The sequence below is a fragment of the Xenopus laevis genome, chromosome 9_10S, assembly GCF_017654675.1.
Source record: "Xenopus laevis strain J_2021 chromosome 9_10S, Xenopus_laevis_v10.1, whole genome shotgun sequence".
NCBI lineage: Eukaryota > Metazoa > Chordata > Amphibia > Anura > Pipidae > Xenopus > Xenopus laevis.
The window spans coordinates 72,677,387-72,695,710 of record NC_054388.1 but is presented as its reverse complement, the minus strand read 5'-3'; the positions used below and the strand labels follow the sequence as shown (position 1 = coordinate 72,695,710).

The following is an 18,324-nucleotide window of genomic DNA, read 5'->3' as shown; positions in this document are numbered from 1 at the left end:
TGCCCAGGAGCAGTAACCCAAAGCAACCATTCAGCAGGTAGCATTTACTGGTCACCTGTTTAAAAGCAAACATCTTATTGGTTACTATGGATTACTGCTACTGGGCAAACTTAGTGCCTTTATTACATATGGGGATAAGTGTTTATTGCTTCAATGGGTGCAATTATGAGCCCAATATCAAGCTTAGTATTTCTTTCTGCCTATAGTATGGAGCACTTACATGTTATATGTCCCTAATTTATACTTTAGAAATTATATGTGTGTAATATAAGGATACAATGAAGCATTTGCAGGCAATTTTTTATTCAAACTGCACCATTTTTCATGTTACTAGGGGCCAGGTGGCACTCCTGGAACAATTGGTGATAGAGGCAGACCTGGACAGCTCGGATTTAAGGTATGTATCACGTACTGTATTCTGTTGTTAATGGTTCCCAGCTGGCCCAAGTCTCTAATTCTTTATTAGACATTATTGTTTTTAATATAGTATGTGTAGACTATCATATATCATATAATTGGCCCAACACTGAAAATAATTAGACAAGTCATTATCTTGTTTGAACCACTAAAAGTCAGCTCCTGATTGGTGATATTTAACTTCTAAATAATTCTTATCTAATGTTCATACAAGGTAAGCCGTGTAAAGCCCCCCACTGTTTATGGGGTTGTCTCTATGTATCTGTATCAGTGCTTGCAATCAGTCATTATTTCATGGCTTTCTCTCACCCCATTTTTGCTTCCTGTCCCCTCCATAAGTCTCTTTATATTGCACTAACTTATTTGTGTAAATGTGTTTATACTGTATATATGCATAACGTATATGTTTACAATGAAGTTTACATATAAAGTGATTCTGTTACAATTTCCTGAAATGCAGATATTGCATAAAATAGAGGGCTTCGGAACTATATTTGATCTATTTCTTTTATTTCTATTTGTGTTATAGCACTGCCAAAATAATTTGGAATGAAATTGTTAGCAAAAAACAGAAAAAAACAATAGCACAGCTCTGATTCCTCAACCATTGATGTTACACTAAACATGTTCCATATGTATGTCAGAGCTGCTTTAAAATACATCCTTAGAGATAATTATGTTTGAGTGCAGATAATAAATGTATTTCTATTAACTGATATTTTTCTCTTTCTTAGGGTGAACCTGGAGATCCTGGAGTCAAGGGAGCTATTGGACCTCCTGGACCACGTGGGCCAACAGTGAGTATTTATCTCCTTTATTGACAACAAAACTTCAGCGAGACCTACATTAATAAACTGATCATGAAGGGACAAAAACAGAATATAGACATTATTTTATGTGAACAACCAGTGTTGCTAAAGGCCAAGGACTTTAGAAACAATGGTTGTTTCAAATAAATTGGTGGCATGTTTAAAAGAAATGTACTGTTAAGAAGACATTGTCACTGAGATCCTTTTTTTTTTACTTCATGTTGATGAAACAATGTAAATATAATTGTGTTTCTAGGGAGAAGATGGACGGGATGGATCTGGAAAACAGGGACTCAAAGGCAGAAGAGTAAGGGACTATTTATTGATTTTGTCTTATGTTCAAAGGTTATAACTATTTACAATTCAATCTAAGGATCTGCACTCTTAGGGGCATATTTATCAAAATTTTCTGGTCGAGTTTTTAAAGGAGGAAAACTCTAATTTGTAAAGGGAAAAAAACTTTAATTTTTCTTGATTTATCCAGGTTTAGGAATTTGGTCAAACTTTTTTTTTAATACAGTGAGAAAAAGTCGAATTTTAGTAAATGCCCCCCTTCATTTTGGTTATTATTTAAGGGGTAAGGGCAGCTGAAAAACAGAAACTACTACTGCATTGGCTGAGGGACTACAACAACCAGGACATCGCCAACATCTAGAACATACTTCCCTTTAGTTTCCCTTTCATCTAATAAGCCAGAAACTGAATAAAATATTTATTTTTAAACAAGTCTCTATGCTTGATACTGTCATCATGTTATGTTTTAATGGACTAATATTTCCTTTTATTCTCATGCTCATATAGGGAGAGACTGGATTCCCAGGATACCCTGGACTAAAGGTTGGAAACCTTTTTACATATACAGACAGATAGACAGAGGACAGTTATGTATATTTAACATAATTCTTAACCCCTACCCCATTCAGGCACCCTACACGGTAGAACATAGACTATACTGCCATTAAAGAAAATACAATTTATTCAGTAGCCCTCGTTCATAAGGTACCTTTCCATGACTCCCAACAAAAGTTTCTTCATACCATAATGTTCAGCCTTTATTGAGGCGTCTTCCTCATGGCCTCTACTGAAGCCTCTTGTCCCAAGATCTCCAAAATCTGACCCTCCATGGAATCAATCTGAAAGAGTAAGAATATTGCTGCTTCTTGCTTTTTATACAAGGATTATTCATTACAACCCTGGGCATAAGTTACATTTTATAAAGTAGAGGAAATTGACTCTTTCGTCCCCTAAAAAATAATGCTAAAAGAAGTATATAACTACATAGTTGAAATGCTGGGTGTCACTACAGAGCAAAACAGAGCATCATTATTTTATTAAGCCATACAAATCAATATCTTATCAATGTTCAGTATCATATATTGTTACAATCGAGTGCACGCCTTAATTCTTCAAAGGGAATAAACTTTGACCCCACTTTTACTCCTCTGTGGAACTATGGGCTGATTAATCCTTACATGTCTCATGCTGTAGTAGTCCCACAAAAACTTTGTTTACAGGATCCCATCCATGTTTGAAACTCTTCTTTGGGTTTACAACTGCCCATGTTCTACATATGCTCCCATCTTCCTCATGAGACTAGGACAGCCATCCCCCATCTAATGTATATATCAGGGGTCATATGATTCTGTCAATAACAAGCATCTCTAGCCCTCTCCCATAAAATAGGAACTATTTGATAGGCAACACTAGTTTTCCAGGTAACCACATCTCTTTTGCCTCATAAAGGGGTGCATAGTTAGTTATAATATCATATTGAAAATACAAAATGGCAGATAAAGATATGTAGAAGAAGAGTGCTGCTGCTACTGATTTGCTTTATTGCATTCGTTTTTAAATCATCATTTTAGTCCTGTGTCAGCTGGACCATTGTACCATTGTGATCATTTGTAAATTCTGGTAAATTATATTAATCAAAACATTTTTATATTTTATCAACAGGGAGATTTTGGAGAGAAGGGATCCAATGGAGGGCCTGGACCTAAGGGAAATAGAGGTGTTAGGGTAAGTCTGTCTGATGTATAATAAAAAAGATTTGGGAGGAGAGAGAAAGACATAAACACACTTGTGCTTCATCAACAAAATTTGCAATTATTTACTATTTTGTTCTGTGCTTTAGCCCCTCCACATTTTGCAATAATACCATTTAGAATATTGCCTCATATTCTAGCCTCTACTTTGGGTTTGAAAATATGCAATTTCTCAGTTTTTATTCTCTTTTAGCCTCACTGACGAGGCCAGATCCAATAAAGTGAGGAAAAGTTATCTAACAATTTACAAGCGAAACAGATGCAGGTTAAGTTGGCCGGGAGCCCTAGGTAAGCTGAGGCCAGCTCTGTGCCCCCCACCTCATGCCCATGTGTGTGAGGATTGCCCGTGCTCAACGCTGCAGAACTGCCCTCCACGCATGCTCGTATGAGCGAGCACACTCACATGACCTAGCGTCGCAGAGGATTTCTCCGAATTCAGTTCCAGTTTTCTCCCATAGGTTCAATTCAGTGAGTAAAGGGTGTATAATGTAAAAACTCCTGGACGAGATTCAATTTAAGATGCAATTCAGTTCAGAAAAACATATCTCACTGTTTATCATGTGAAAACTGTATTGAAGTCTATAGGGAAAAACTGGAACTGAATTTGTAGAAAAGTTTTTTTCTCCTCGAATTGAATCTCGTCTATGAGTTTTCACATAGTAAACCATGAGATACCTAAGCGATGATCTGCTTTAATAGATGATCTATGTTCGAAAATTTGGCCTCAAATTGATTATCTGGTCTCTCCTACATAAAGCAGATTAAATGTGCACCTGAGTGCAGAAACATAATAATCAGTGTCATGCATGCAGTTCCCTTCATTCACATTTAGCCATCTTACTGCTTCAATCTTTTTTCTCTCTTTATACACATACCCAAAATACACTGGTAACCTTTTTTTGTGACATATTAGACCTTGACCCCTATATGTTGGTCCATTGGCAAAATTTTGTGCGAAATATCTGTTGTTATTAGTGTCAGATACACTGCTGGGATTAGTTATGTAAATGTTATGGAGCATTTGTGAAGATCTTTTGATGAATGAAAGGTTTCCAGTATAACATATGTTGGTCTATAAATTATTGTGCTTATTCCCAAACACATGATTATTGCCCTCCTCATATTTCAACAATGCTATTACGACCCTTTCTGATTAGCTCACTTGTCCTAAGCATACTGTGTGCAGTACATGTGTTCTGATGATCAATCACATGTCTTTGGTACTTATATTAGGGTGTGCCCGGACCCAAAGGTACAGATGGAACCAAAGGAGACCCAGGATACCAAGGGCCAAATGTAAGTGATTAAGTTAACATACTGAGTAACGTACTGAGTAGCTAAAAATACTATATATACTTTTCTTCTTCATATTTATAATTTATGTTGGAAAATCTTGGGTGAGAACCATAAATATTACCCCAGGGAGTGGTTCTCCATGGCTCCTTTAATATTTTGAAATTAGCCCTTCAATAGAAAATAGTAATTAAAAAGGTGAATAACTAATTTGTGCTCATCTGTAGAAAAAATGTCTGTGTGTGTGTTACAAAAGAAATTCTTAGGAAAAAAAGGTGTTTAATGATTGAAACTATTTTATTTGTTTTTAGGGGTTGAAGGGAGCAATCGGAAAACCAAGAGAGGTACATTTAACAGTGACCAGTATATTTTTTCTTTATATTTTCCAGTAGTTCTTTCACTGTATGCTTTTCTGTGTTTCAGGCATGTGAACTGGTGAAGTATGTCAAAGATAAATGCCGTAAGTATTGCACACTGTATTATGTATGCATAATCAGGCAATGTCAGACCGAACTAGGAACCAGAACATATCTGATGAGATTTTTTTTCTTAACCAGGATAACACTTAACACTCAAATTTGATTTTGGAATGATTTATGAATAACTCCTTGTGTAAATGGGTGTGTATATGACTTGTGCTCTGAATTATGGAAGGAAGCACAATGATATTTAAATTAATTTTTGTGCTTCTAGTAATTTGACTTTAATAAGTCTATTAAAATGCTACAGCTACAGGTCAGGTCCACACTATACGATTACAATTAGAAAATCAATGAATACACTTTTTGCAATATGTTGGAAAATGTGTACATTATTATTACCTTATACAGCTATACAGCTATGTTTAATAATTTGACTTTTTTTTATTTTCTTTTTTTTCTCCTCTACAGCTTGCTGCTATGGTACGTACCAATTCTGCTTCTAGACAATAAACTGCTCCATTTAAGTGATATGAAAGTAGTGCAGTTTCATTTTTCCTCTTATTATTTCTCCCAAAGGCATGGCTCTTAGTTTGTGAAATGGAAATGTAGGCATGTGAAAATACAGAAAACATGCAGAACATATCAGACCCACAGATAAGTTAAATGTTTCTGCTTCCCACAGGTCCCAAGGAATGCCCTTTGTATCCCACTGATCTTGTATTTGTTGTTGACACCTCATCGGATGTTAATCGTAATGTTTTCGGCAATATGAAGACTGCACTGCAAAATACTATTAGCCAGCTGGTCATTACAGACAGTAATTGCCCCAGAGGAGCCAGAGTAGCCCTTCTCACCTACAATAGTGACGTCACCACTGAAATTCGGTTTTCTGATGGGCTGCGCAAACCTGCCCTACTGCAAGAAATAAAAAACATCCAGTTCAAACAAACAACCAAGCAACGCAACCTAGAAGCAGCCATGTCATTCGTTGCACGAAACACATTTAAGAGGTCACGTGGAGGATTCCTAATTAGAAAGGTGGCCGTGTTTTTCAGCGGTGGGGCAACCAAAGCTTCCCCGCAACTTAATGAAGCCGTCTTAAAACTCTATGATGCTGGAGTGTCCTCTGTCTTCCTCACCAACAGGGAGGACAGGGCACTGACAAATGCTCTTAAAGTAAGTATTATAACTGCATTTCACATACTGTATATTGGACCAGATGGGATAAGAGTTCTAGAGAAGTGCAGTCATTTTAATGTCCTAACTCACTTTTAGGTTGTTGCCAAGGTTAGTGGTATTTATCATGATGTTGGTAATTAGAAGCAGATTTTATTCTATATTCCCTTGCTCTGATTCCTTGGAGGTGGGGTAATTTTATAGATAAAGGTTTCTGGCAATGTCACTTCTTATACATTCTGAATGAAAACATGAACAACGGAACATTTACTGTAAGTCCTAATATTTGGCCTATTCGAGAACTGTTTAAATTGACATATATATATATTTGGGGATGCACTGAATACAGGATTTGGTTTGGGATTTGGCCAAGATTTGGCCTTCTTCATCAGGATTTAGGTGAATCCAAGTGCCTGGCCAAACTGAATCTGAATTAAAAAAAATCATGTGACTTTTTGTCACACAAACAAGGAAGTAAACATTTCTCCCCTGATTTGCATATTCAAATTAGGGTTTAGATTCAGTTTGGGATTGTTATTCAGGATTCGTCCAAATCCTAAAATAGTGGATTTGGTGCATCCCTAATATATATTTTAGTCAATATTGCCGTTTCACCTTTTTTACCTTGAGTCACTGTGGTTCATTTCAACACCTCTCCAATTTGCACTCGGACAGTAACCAATAGCCACCAATCAGAGAATCGTGTTTTTTAGCCAGATGCAGGTAGAAAAATGAAAACAAATACTGTATTGGTTGCCATGGATTGCTGCTATGGGGCATTTTTGCTAAGAGCTGATCCAGTATATGACCCCTCTTGCTTTGAAAATCTGACTAGAACAAATATCGGGTACTAACTATAACATTAACTCATTAGTGGTTTTCTTCTACAAATGTTTAGTTTGACTATTGAAGGGAGGTACATAGGGAGGGAATGAGGGTGTTGCTTTTGTGCCTTTCCTCTTAAAGAGCTCTGTCTTATAAAATGAAAGCTGTGCCCCGTGATTTATTATGTGGCATATTTCTATTTCATTTTTTCACTCTTCAGGTAAACAACACAGTCGTTGGACAGGCCATGGTGCTTGGTGCTGCTCAAGTTAACGCTACTGTAAAATCCCTTCTTAACTGCCACATCTGCCTAGGTTAGTAGAGTATATTATAGATAGAATGTAAGATATTTCAGTTCTAAGAGCTCAGTAGATTAAGTGCAAGAGGGCTGATTTACCAAATTTGTCCAAACAATGATGCTGTTCTTCATATTTCTGACCCACACAGCTGGAACTAGTTATTATACCTAAAGCTATGGTTAGAATTAATAATAATTATATATTTGATTTTTATATATCTTTGCCTCAATATACAACTATTTGGGGACCGTAACACCAAATATTGCATCTATAATGTTGCTAGCAATTCAGACTGCATTATCATTACCAATTTGATCATTCTTCTTAATATGAATTATCTGAATGACACACAATTTATAGGGCAGGAGAGAGAATGCCTATGTGAATCCTCTCTCCCACCCATCATGAACACAGTGTTTTCAGCCAGGTAGTGCTGTATTCATCAGGGAAACACAAGTCCTTTCCCTCTATTTTGGAGCTGCACGTTTGGGCTCTCTTCCATGGACAGGTTGCAAAGTGCAAAAAACATGTTGGCTTGTCCCTGTTTTCTTTTTCATTTTGCATCCTGCTCCATGTGCAATGACCCCTGATTTTTGTTGCTTATCGTTTAACATCATATTTAGCCCCATCAAAATACAATTATTATAAAACTGTTTTTCACAGATGTGTGTGACCCTCAGAGTACATGTCCTGGAAGTTCTGCCGGTAGTGCTTTTAGAGGCCGACGTTCAGCCACCACTGACTTAGACATTGACTTGGCTTTCCTGCTGGACAGTTCAGAATCCACCACACCGGAGCAGTTTGCAGAAATAAAAAGATTTGTTTCCCATGTGGTTGGCCATTTGGAGCTCAGTACAGATCCCAAATCATCTTACCACCATGCAAGAATATCTGTACTGCAGCATGCCCCTTATGAGCACCTGACCAATGCAAGCATTTCCCCTGCTCGGATAGATGTTGGCCTTACTGATTACAACTCAAAGGAGTTGCTTCAGGACTTTATATTGAACAAAATGACCCAGTTGTATGGCACAAGGTCACTTACCAATGCCATCAAGTATGTTCAGCAATATGTGCTTGAAAGTGCACCCAACCCTCGTTCCATAAGGACCATCTTTCTCATTCTCACTGGAGAAGTGAAGAGACATGAATTGAAGCAACTCCGTGAAACAGTTGTTGAGGCTAAGTGCAAGGGTTTCTTCATTGTCATTCTAAGTTTGGGGAAGAAAGTAAATGTTGGACAGCTGAACTCTTTATCAAGTGAACCTCATGATGTCTTCTCCAAAAAGGCAGATAAACCATCTGAATTGCATGAGGATACCCTTTTGAGGTTTGGGCTGCAGCTACCAGGATTCCTTAGCAGTAAGTATTATTTTTCTAACTTTCTTCTGATATATTATTAAATGTGTGAATCATTGTATATCCTTCAAGTTATCAGGATTCATACCCTCCTAGATTATTTTCTCCTTTTTCTAATTATGTTATCTGTGCATACTGTATATGAAGCAATCATCCTGTTTTCCCACTTATTAAAGGGGACCTGTCACCCAGACATAAAAAGCTGTATAATAAAAGTCCATTTCAAATTAAACATGAAATGCAAATTCTTTTTTTTATTAAAGCATTCATATTGTCTGCCCCTCCTCTATGCCTTAGGCATAGAAGCGGGGCAGGCAATTACTTAATTCAGCACTTACTAGATGTCACTTTGCTCCCCACATTCCCACACTCTCTTTACCATTTAATTGTGTAATCAGTGCATAGGGATGGACATCAGGTCCCCCATTCTGGTGCACAAACAAGATTTTGAGATGATGCAAGGCTTGCCTTAATAACAGTATCCACAAAATGGCTCCTGCCTGCTTGCTATAATTTAGAATTGCCAGAACGAAGGAAAGAAACAAGATTCAAATAATTTATATAGTGTAATTAAAGTTCATTTTGGTTGACTAACCTTATAAAATAGGATTTGGAATATTTTGGTAACAGGTCCCCTTTAAGAATTAAATGTTTTAAAATACAGAAAATGTAATTAAAAATAAGAATTAAGCACCACCCGGGTTGCGTGCGGGTACGGGTCGAGCTCTTCTCCTCCTCTCCCCGCCCGCGACCTAGTAATGTCGGCTTCTGGCGCCAGAATTTATAGACTTTAGCCTGCCCTGCCCGTCCCTTTTGTGACATCACTGTGGGGGCGGGCGGGTCTATAAATAAAGTGGAGCAGCGGGCCCAGGTCAGATGCGGGTAGGGATGGGGCGGGTTAGGGTCGGGTGCGGGTCGAGAAATTCTCGACCCACACATCACTAATATAAAACAATGAAGGCAATTATCTCAACAATACCAAGTACCCAGTTTCTTAGACCTTTTTGCTTTTTGTACTGTGCTTCTTCCAGGTGAGAATGCTTTCCATCTGTCTCCTGAAATCCAAAGGCAGTGTGACTGGTTCCAGAATGACCATCCAGTCATAACTATAGAGAATGAGAGGCACAATGAACGGTGAGTGAGAGTATAATGGGCAATGTATACAACATATGACTATAACATAAACGTTAACTGGTATATCTATTTTTTACGAATCAGACAGAGTCTCCCTATCTTTCATCAGCTAGTTAGTCATACTGTTAAGAAGAATACCCTAACTAATTTGTCTTTTGTCATACACAGTAGCTGTGTTTATAACAAATGTAAAAAAAATATTTCAAATACAATTTTGTATGTGATAAAAGGATCTAGGTTGGCCCAGGTACAGTAAGCTATAGCAACCAATCAGCAGGTAGCATTTTCTGGCAACCTGTTTTAAAAGTAAAGTGTTAGTTGGTATGGACTACAGTACCTTTGCAAACTTAGTGCCTTTTCTTTCATATACAGTAGAACAAAGTGACAAAATATATTTACTACAAAGCTCCTGCATTTTCGAATTTGCTCCCACTCCTGCCCATTTTGTGATGGGGCAGGAGCGGGTCCATAAATAGAAGGGGAATGGCGGGACGGGCCAAGTGCAGGTTGGAAGGGGACGGGTTAGGGTCGGGTGTGTGTTGAGAATCTCTCAACCCGCACACCACTAACAGGCATGTTAATTGGCTTCTGATAATACAAATGACCTTAGATTGTAAGCCCCATTGGTCAGTGAATGATGAACGATCTCTGTAAAGTACTGTGTAAATATGTGCTATACAAATAAAGGATGATAATGATTATACATCCGTGTACTTGGTTCTGAGTCACCAGTAGTCAGCAGAATAAATCCTGTACATATAAATGTAAATATAAAAGTGCATGTCAGATATGGGGAGTTAAATTATCTGTGTGCTTTTGGTTCCGGCATGCTTTTTCTTTTTAGCACTTTGAATTTGATGATATTTTTCCTTATTCTGAACAGGCTAGCACACAACCATCTTAGCAAAAGACAGAACCATAGTTTTTCCCTTTTATTTCTCCCTGCAGTACGAACACCACTATAAAACCAGATGAAATGCTTTCTAGTCAACACCCTAAGATTGGGACAATTCTGGCAAGCACAAAAACACCAACAGGTAAGTACCCCCACAAAGTATCTACAGGTACCCTTGTTTGTGTGGTAGGTTCTTTTTTGTACATTTTTACTTTTAAGTCAAAAGCTAAATTTAATTATATTGACCAAGAATATAAAAATAAATACACCAGCATTTGAAACATAGGTGTCCCCCTTCCTACCTCCTTCCCAACCATAAGTTGTATGCCAATCAGACATGCAAGCAGGGAGCATAGGGATTGCTGCCTTGTGTGTACCAGCAATGCAAAGTGCACTTCGTGCTGGAATTCACACCCTTTGCGTCTCTAGCACTTGTATCAGTGGCATTTGTAAATGACTCTTAGGGCTTAACCTAATGATTTTGTCTATTGATGCTTGCAGTGAAATTTTATTCAGACTTTTGAGCCACAAATTGAAACCTTGTTTGCGGCCACAGCAAAACAGGGAATAGTTTAATTTAGAAAAGTGAGTATAATCTCTAAAGCTAAAAACCAAGATAGGTTAGAGCAATGCGGGGAATAGTTTGGGGGTTCGGAGAAGATTGCATGTGTTCAAAACTCAATAAGCCCCATTTACAAATGCAGTGCTGCGTGCTAAGGGAAAATATTGGATGCACAATTTTTTTTACAAACAATTTGGCATCTTCCCTCAGAATTGCAGAATAATTGCAGGTGCAAGTTGTGAGACCATATGGATATTTTTGGGCCACCGGACTTTATGATAAAATTCATTTTTTTCTACCTGTAAAGGTATCAGGCAATGCTTTATTTAAACCATAACCACCATTACAACCACAATTCCCTAGTTATTCACTGTAAATATTGTGCTCTTTTAAGAACCTGCCACTTCACTGCAAGATGTAGAAATGCCAACTGCTGAGCTGAAGGTGTCTGATGTGACAGTAAACAGTGCAACCTTGAACTGGACAAGTCCTATTTCTCAGGAATCTCCCCTTTATGAACCAACTCTCTCAGCACTGGAAGGCCAAGTTGTGACTCTCAAGCAGAATGTTTCTGAAGTAGATAAAATAACTGCAGGACTGGATAATGAAGTGAGATACCAGACAACTGTTACAGAGCATAACAGACATCTTGAGCAGAGTGCCCATCAAGAAACATTCACCACTGCAAGTAAGTCTCACGTACTGTACTGCGCTTATACTGAGCTTTATATTGTAATTATGGCTTTTCAGATTAACACCTTGCTATGTATTTGCATAAAATAATTACCCAGCTTTATAAATACACATGTTTAACATGGACTGTGTAGACTTTAGAACATATAAGTCTATTTCATCTGATAAAAAAACATTATTCTTTCACTGCATCTTTAGGTAAGGCCCAACTCAAGCCAATAGTATCGGCCAGTGCAAAAGTAGTTGTGAGCTCAGAAACAGCCAATGTCCCAGAAACAGCAGGTGAGTTCTGGAGAAAAGTGGTTGGGGGGGAGAGCTGGATTTAATGTGTATTATGTCAAGGGTGCCCTCAATGTGGGCATGATTAGTAGAAATGGTAGTTATCTTTTGATGGGAATCTGAGAAGCAGTGTCTAGAAGTCTGCTGGTCCTTTTGTCGTATCCAGTTGTGGGATCCCTGGAGCTTTTACCAGATCCAGGGTAATGGTAACTCCAAGGTACCCCAGTGTCAGTTGTGCACGACTAATCAAAACAGACAGAATGGACACATTGGGAAACATGAAAACTCAGGAAAGTATTTGGATACAAGTACCTTAATGAATTGTGTCAATATGCACTGCTAATTCATATGGTTTGGGAACACAGTTATGTATCTCAAAACACTAAAGGGGAAATGTAAAAAAAGTTACATATTTTAGCTTTTATTGCATTGCAAATCTTAATTGCGCATTACGAACCTTTAACACTTGCTTGAAGGTGGGGTAAACTTTCGGAGAAAACGTAACAACTTTTTCATTAAGAAGTATTATTACATACTCTGCATCACAAACTATAACATTCTCAATCACTATCCTACTGTTGTGTGAGGGGCAAAGTGTTGGCAAAGGCAAAACTATCCTTTTTACAAACATTTATTTGCATTGTGAATGATATTACATTCCCCCATAACAACCTTAAAGGAACAGTAACATAATTTTTTTGTATAAAAAAATTTGTTTGCCCTTAACGAAAAAAAACAACACCAGCACACATTTAACTTTACATTTGCAAAGACTTTATTAAGAAATATCTTACTGATACTCTGCATGCGCTCCTCTTCTGAAAAGGCGCTCAGTTTCTCCTCCCTGGCTATCTCCTTTAGAAGGCAGGGAGGAGAAATCAAGCGCCGCCAGATGCAAGAAGACTTCGGCAACTCGCCCGAAGATTCCAATAATGAAAGCAAATAACTCACATAGGGAACACAGACCTTATGTGAGTTATTTGCTTTCATGTTTTAGTTAAGATCCACACACAAAACTGAGTACTTGTTGTACATTAGTTCTTTAATGGTAATGTGTAAGATAAAGATCAAATCAGCAACATAATATTAAGTCATTCCCCAAGAAGAAGCCAGATATACAACCTATGCCAACATTTGGAGCCTCCTCCGCCCATTCATTTTGTAACACTCTGCACACTCTTTGAAATCCCACTTTGACAGATCCATGTGAACTAGAAGTGGACATGGGGCACCAGTGCAAAGAGTATGAGGTTAAGTGGTTCTTTGACAAGACAAACAAGATTTGTACCAAATTTTGGTATGGTGGGTGCAGTGGCAATATCAATAGATTTGACACAGAAGCTGAATGCATCAGCAAGTGTCAGCAAATATGTAAGTATCAGTCACAAAGAGGATTTGTCTATGTTGCTTCATGATAAATAACAAATATACACACAAGCTATTTTATTTAAACATAAAAAGTACAATATTAGCTTTCCTATTCTGGGGGGGGGGCAGCATGAGATGATAAAGCATGAAAGAGAAAACTGGAAGGTCAAAGCAATACAGTCACCAGCAGTGCGTCTTTAATGGTGCAGATACATGATTGTGGTGCAGGTGCAAAACAATCCACAATATGTATTACGTTGCTTCCTAATTTGTTCTGGAAACTGCCTAATGTAGGTTTAAAAGATCAAGTTGAAACAGTTGTTCCCAATGACTGAGCACAGCTCTTTTCAGATAACTTGAATCCACATGTTTTAACGCTTTTAAATTCTTGTTGTAATGCAGGATATGAAACTGAAGAATACATTAAATCACAATGCAGACTCTTGCATATCTCGATCTGTGCCACAATCATAATAATTGCCCTCTGTATGACCACTATCAGAATGGGTGTACTGCTTATTTCTGCCTTGAAATTACTGGGGGATGTTTATGATACCAAAGCTCTATATCTGATATAGGACTTTCTGTCCGCAGTATATAGAATTAGCACAATCCACAGGCGCTGATTATGGTTCCAAAGGTGGAAGAAATCTTAGGTCGGGGTACACTTCTTTAACCCCACAGCCAAGGTCCCCCCCCCACACCTTATACAGCTCTTTTGCTTTTTTAGTTCAATGACCCAAATGCTCCCCATGATTTAATTGGAATTATCCTTTATTTGCTGTAATTTCTATAGCAATAGCATCAAATTCAGTTTTTACCAATATCTTAAATTCCTGCAATTATTTGTCACTGATATTAGAAACACCCCCATATTTTCAATGCATCACATTTGTTTTCATCCCTTTCATCCCAAAAGTTGTCCCTTTTGTTGTTCATCTCTCTGTCATATTTGCTTCCTTAACATTTTCATTGCATTACATATATTGATTATTTTATATCAGTCATTTAATGTTCTTACTTGTTGGTTTTATTACTAGTGGTTGAGAAAGCTCTGCCGACACCAGTACTGGAAGTAAAGAAACTATCAGGTAAATACAGTATATACATGTAAATGCAAATAATACCCACATTATTGCATATCAATACTATATAATATAAAAGGAGCAAAATGCCATCAGGTTTTTCACAAATATTGGGTAGTACAAGGGAATACTGCACCTGAAATTATAAACATTACACACTGACAGATAACCCCTCCTTTGTGTCATAAATACACTAACTGCTATGGTCTCTCCACACTTTAACTTGTGACTACAAGTATAGGATCTCTTATCTGGAAATTCAATAACCAGAGTCCGTTTACGCAAATAAGTAGGCAAGATATGGCTTTACAAGTCCCAGTCATTTTCAACAATGGATTTCATTCCTGTACAATCACAAGCCATAAGCCAATAAACCAATAAAAACTTTAACTCTATTTAATACATAAGTCCAACAGAACAATAATTTATATATTTCTCTGCATTTTTGACATGCATTCTTTTTACTATTATCATTATTATTGATTTTATTAAAAGCAGGCTCCTTAGCTCAGTGCAGAAGAGGGAGATACAAAAGAAAAACTTTATCCTAGGGGACATCAATGTGTTTTTAAAAATCTGTATTTGGTGTTTGTTGTCAATAAAATAATATTCTGTGCAGAGAAGAACTGGAAGATAGAACAAAATATATCATATTTTGGGTGCATGAGCATGATTGCACCAATGGGTTTACTTGTAGCCCCCAAGATTGTTCTTTAGCCTCAAACTGGGTTCTCTACCCTACAAATATGTTCTTTTTTTCACAGGAATGTATTTCTAGGTCATGGAAAGTATATGTGCAAGCACACGTGAATTTGCAGCTTGTTTTCATTAATGTTTCATTAAAATGATTCATAGATCTGCTTTTAGTTTGGTCCATGTTAGTCCTATGCAAACTTAATAAGAATATTAATAAGAATATTAAAACAAAGCGCATGCGAGTATAGAGGCTTTGGGGCTTCTATCCACAGTGCAAGAATTCATAGGGTTAAAACACAGTAAAGGATATATAGGATATATATAGTTACCTGCCCCAAATCTACATGAGTGCCATTGCCCTTAATCTTGTACAGATTAAGTCAGGCTACTTCTATCATATAAGAAAAACAAATAAGCATTCACCGCAACTTAAACTTTACTGGCCTTCAGGCTGCGTCTCCTCATGCACTGATTTGGTACACCATATAGGGGTAGTACCACAGTTTTGGTAAACGCTAGTGTCAGTAGTAAGATACATTTTATGTGACCACTATATGTTTCTATAGTTTAATGACTCACATATGGTGTTATTAAACTTTAAGCATTGGCGCATACTTAATGAAAAAACATTGCCTGATTTCTTTGCAGAAAGGCTTTCTCATGACCATATTCATGGGTCATCAACAGGGCAGCCATCAGGGGGGGACAAGGGGGAGAGTTGTAGGGGGCCCGAGGGTAAGGGGGGCCCCGGCCACGCCACACTTACTTGATTAGCCGGACCCCCCATCTTTCTGAGAGGTGCAGACTTGTGGAAGGCATGGACGTTTAAGGGGCCCTGGCCACCAATTTTCTTATAATGTGGGGGGGGCCCTGGCCACCAATTTTTTTTTTTTTCTTATGTGGAGTCCTAGCCACCAATATTTTTTATGGGGGGGCCCTGGCCACAAATGTTTTTTTTATGGGGGGCCCTGACCACCAATATCTTTTTATTTTTTATTAACATGTGGGAACCCTAGCCACCAATTGTTTTTTTATTGTGTGGTGGGGAAGGCGGACCTGTAGGTGGGGCTTGCGGTGGGCGCAGCCCAGGAAATTTTGTCGTATGGGGCCCTGCGATTTCTGATGGCGGTCCTGGACTCATCAATATACCCACAATCCTAGTTTCAATAACTAAACATGCCTTTTCTCTTTGTTAGGACCCCAAGTGTGTAACCTGCATAAAGAAGAGGGAACCTGTAGAGATTTTGTCTTGAAATGGTATTATGACACAGAAACCAAGAGTTGCACCCGGTTCTGGTATGGTGGCTGTGGAGGAAATGAGAATCGGTTCAGCACACAGAACGAATGTGAAAAGACCTGTACACCAGGTAAAAATCCATCAGTTACTACTATACTTAGACACAGAATATTCATATATTTACATTCATTGAACTACATTAGTAATGGGCAAATCTGTGCCGAAATTCGCGAAACTGTGAAAACTTTGCTAAACGCAAAGTCAATGGGCGTCAAAATAATGTTGATGTGCGTCAATTTTGACAAGAGGCCATGAAGAAAATAACTTCTGTGTCAATTACACATATGCAAAGGTGATCTGCTGCTGTAAGTCTCACAAATAGCAATAAGTAGCCCACCAAGACATAGGGAACTCTTCATGTAACAGATACATTACAAAGTGCTACTATACATTAAAATACAGCACAATAATGACCATTTACACAGTCATTTCACGTAGTCTTTATGTGATCTTTTCTTTCTTTTGTCTTCATAAAACTAAGTATTTGAATTTGATTTCTTCTGCAGTCCCTCTGAACTCCAGCATGGTTTCTGCTATTGGTACATAAGAAGACTGGCTACTTACCTCTCTATGGGAGATAGCCCAGAATGCACTGTCCTTTTTTCACATTCAGCCCTTGCCAGCCTGTCCTTGACCACGGGGTGGAAGATGCTAAAATGGTTTATCAATATGGTGCTAATTTGTCTGCGGACTTGGTGAATACTGTGGTTTGTGCCCTCAACTCTTTCATGGCTGAAAAGATACACGTACCAGTTCCCCCAGCCCTGTGGAGTGATACTCTACCAGTCTCTACAGCTCTTAAAGGGTTACCTAGCAATTTGATTTCCCTCTGTCATAAAACAGTAGCTAGCACAAGATGATATATATATTTTAGGGCACCCCAGCTAAGCTACTATAAAAATACCCACTGCTATTTTACACCCGCATTTGCCTCATCCTAGGATATAACAATTTTTGGTTGGACACTTTATATAAAACACAATGCCTTTGTCCAATTAATAAAGAGTTGAATGGGCATTTCATGAATGTTTAGCTTTCCCTCCCATAGCCCTATGTGCCTGCATTTTTTATACGCTGGTTGTTTCTAGTTCTGCAAGTCCATCGAAAAGTGAAGGCTTTATGCCTGGCACATATAACCTAACAGCACTGAGCAGGTTTACATGGCAATGAAAGTGTTAAGAGCTTTAGGATTTACCACTTCTTATGTGGAAGAATATTTTTCTACAACCGCAAGGTGATCAACCCATGTGAAATGATGCAACTTTTCTGCAGTTTTTGTTTTTTTACTTTGATGGATATTTTTTTTTTAAACTTGGAGTGGGGGGGTACTTGTTTTAAAGAAACATTGAGATGAACGTGAATGAATAAAGGCTGATGAGGTGCCCAGTTCTCTGTGTCTTCCTTATGGATGAAATATGGATGGATCTTATTATAGGTCTATTCTTCAGATTTAGGTAATGACTGTGTACCTCCTAAAAAAAGCATTCACTGTAGACAGCAAATGGTGTAATACAATTTAGAACAAGAGAATCAGAAGAGGAAACTTAACTTAAATATGCTCAGAGGTCTTAAGGGCATGAGACACAGCTTACTGTCTACCAGATGTCATCAATGCACAAGGTCCATGGGACAATGTGGTGTCAGGGCACCAATGTTCAGAGGCCATTGCC

General features: G+C 38.0%; 1 protein-coding gene across 7 annotated transcripts in view; it reads left to right on the top strand.

Annotated features, from left to right (window-relative positions):
- LOC108702278 (collagen alpha-3(VI) chain) overlaps nucleotides 1–18,040 on the top strand; it is a 94,485-nt gene extending 76,445 nt beyond the window's left edge. For 6 of the 7 annotated variants that reach the window (XM_041578645.1, XM_041578643.1, XM_041578649.1 and 3 more), the window contains 20 exons: nucleotides 335–397; nucleotides 1,152–1,214; nucleotides 1,483–1,533; nucleotides 2,028–2,063; nucleotides 3,183–3,245; nucleotides 4,505–4,567; nucleotides 4,876–4,908; nucleotides 4,988–5,024; nucleotides 5,455–5,466; nucleotides 5,669–6,162; nucleotides 7,208–7,301; nucleotides 7,950–8,648; nucleotides 9,677–9,779; nucleotides 10,728–10,816; nucleotides 11,631–11,924; nucleotides 12,128–12,211; nucleotides 13,409–13,579; nucleotides 14,617–14,667; nucleotides 16,554–16,724; nucleotides 17,161–18,040. In XM_041578645.1, coding sequence (XP_041434579.1) covers nucleotides 335–397; nucleotides 1,152–1,214; nucleotides 1,483–1,533; nucleotides 2,028–2,063; nucleotides 3,183–3,245; nucleotides 4,505–4,567; nucleotides 4,876–4,908; nucleotides 4,988–5,024; nucleotides 5,455–5,466; nucleotides 5,669–6,162; nucleotides 7,208–7,301; nucleotides 7,950–8,648; nucleotides 9,677–9,779; nucleotides 10,728–10,816; nucleotides 11,631–11,924; nucleotides 12,128–12,211; nucleotides 13,409–13,579; nucleotides 14,617–14,667; nucleotides 16,554–16,724; nucleotides 17,161–17,201 — 2,712 coding nt within the window. In that variant the 3' untranslated portion in view covers nucleotides 17,202–18,040. The remainder of the gene's footprint in view (nucleotides 1–334; nucleotides 398–1,151; nucleotides 1,215–1,482; nucleotides 1,534–2,027; nucleotides 2,064–3,182; nucleotides 3,246–4,504; nucleotides 4,568–4,875; nucleotides 4,909–4,987; nucleotides 5,025–5,454; nucleotides 5,467–5,668; nucleotides 6,163–7,207; nucleotides 7,302–7,949; nucleotides 8,649–9,676; nucleotides 9,780–10,727; nucleotides 10,817–11,630; nucleotides 11,925–12,127; nucleotides 12,212–13,408; nucleotides 13,580–14,616; nucleotides 14,668–16,553; nucleotides 16,725–17,160) is intronic. The other variant, XM_041578646.1, reaches the window with a different exon arrangement.
- Nucleotides 18,041–18,324: the final 284 nt, after the last annotated feature.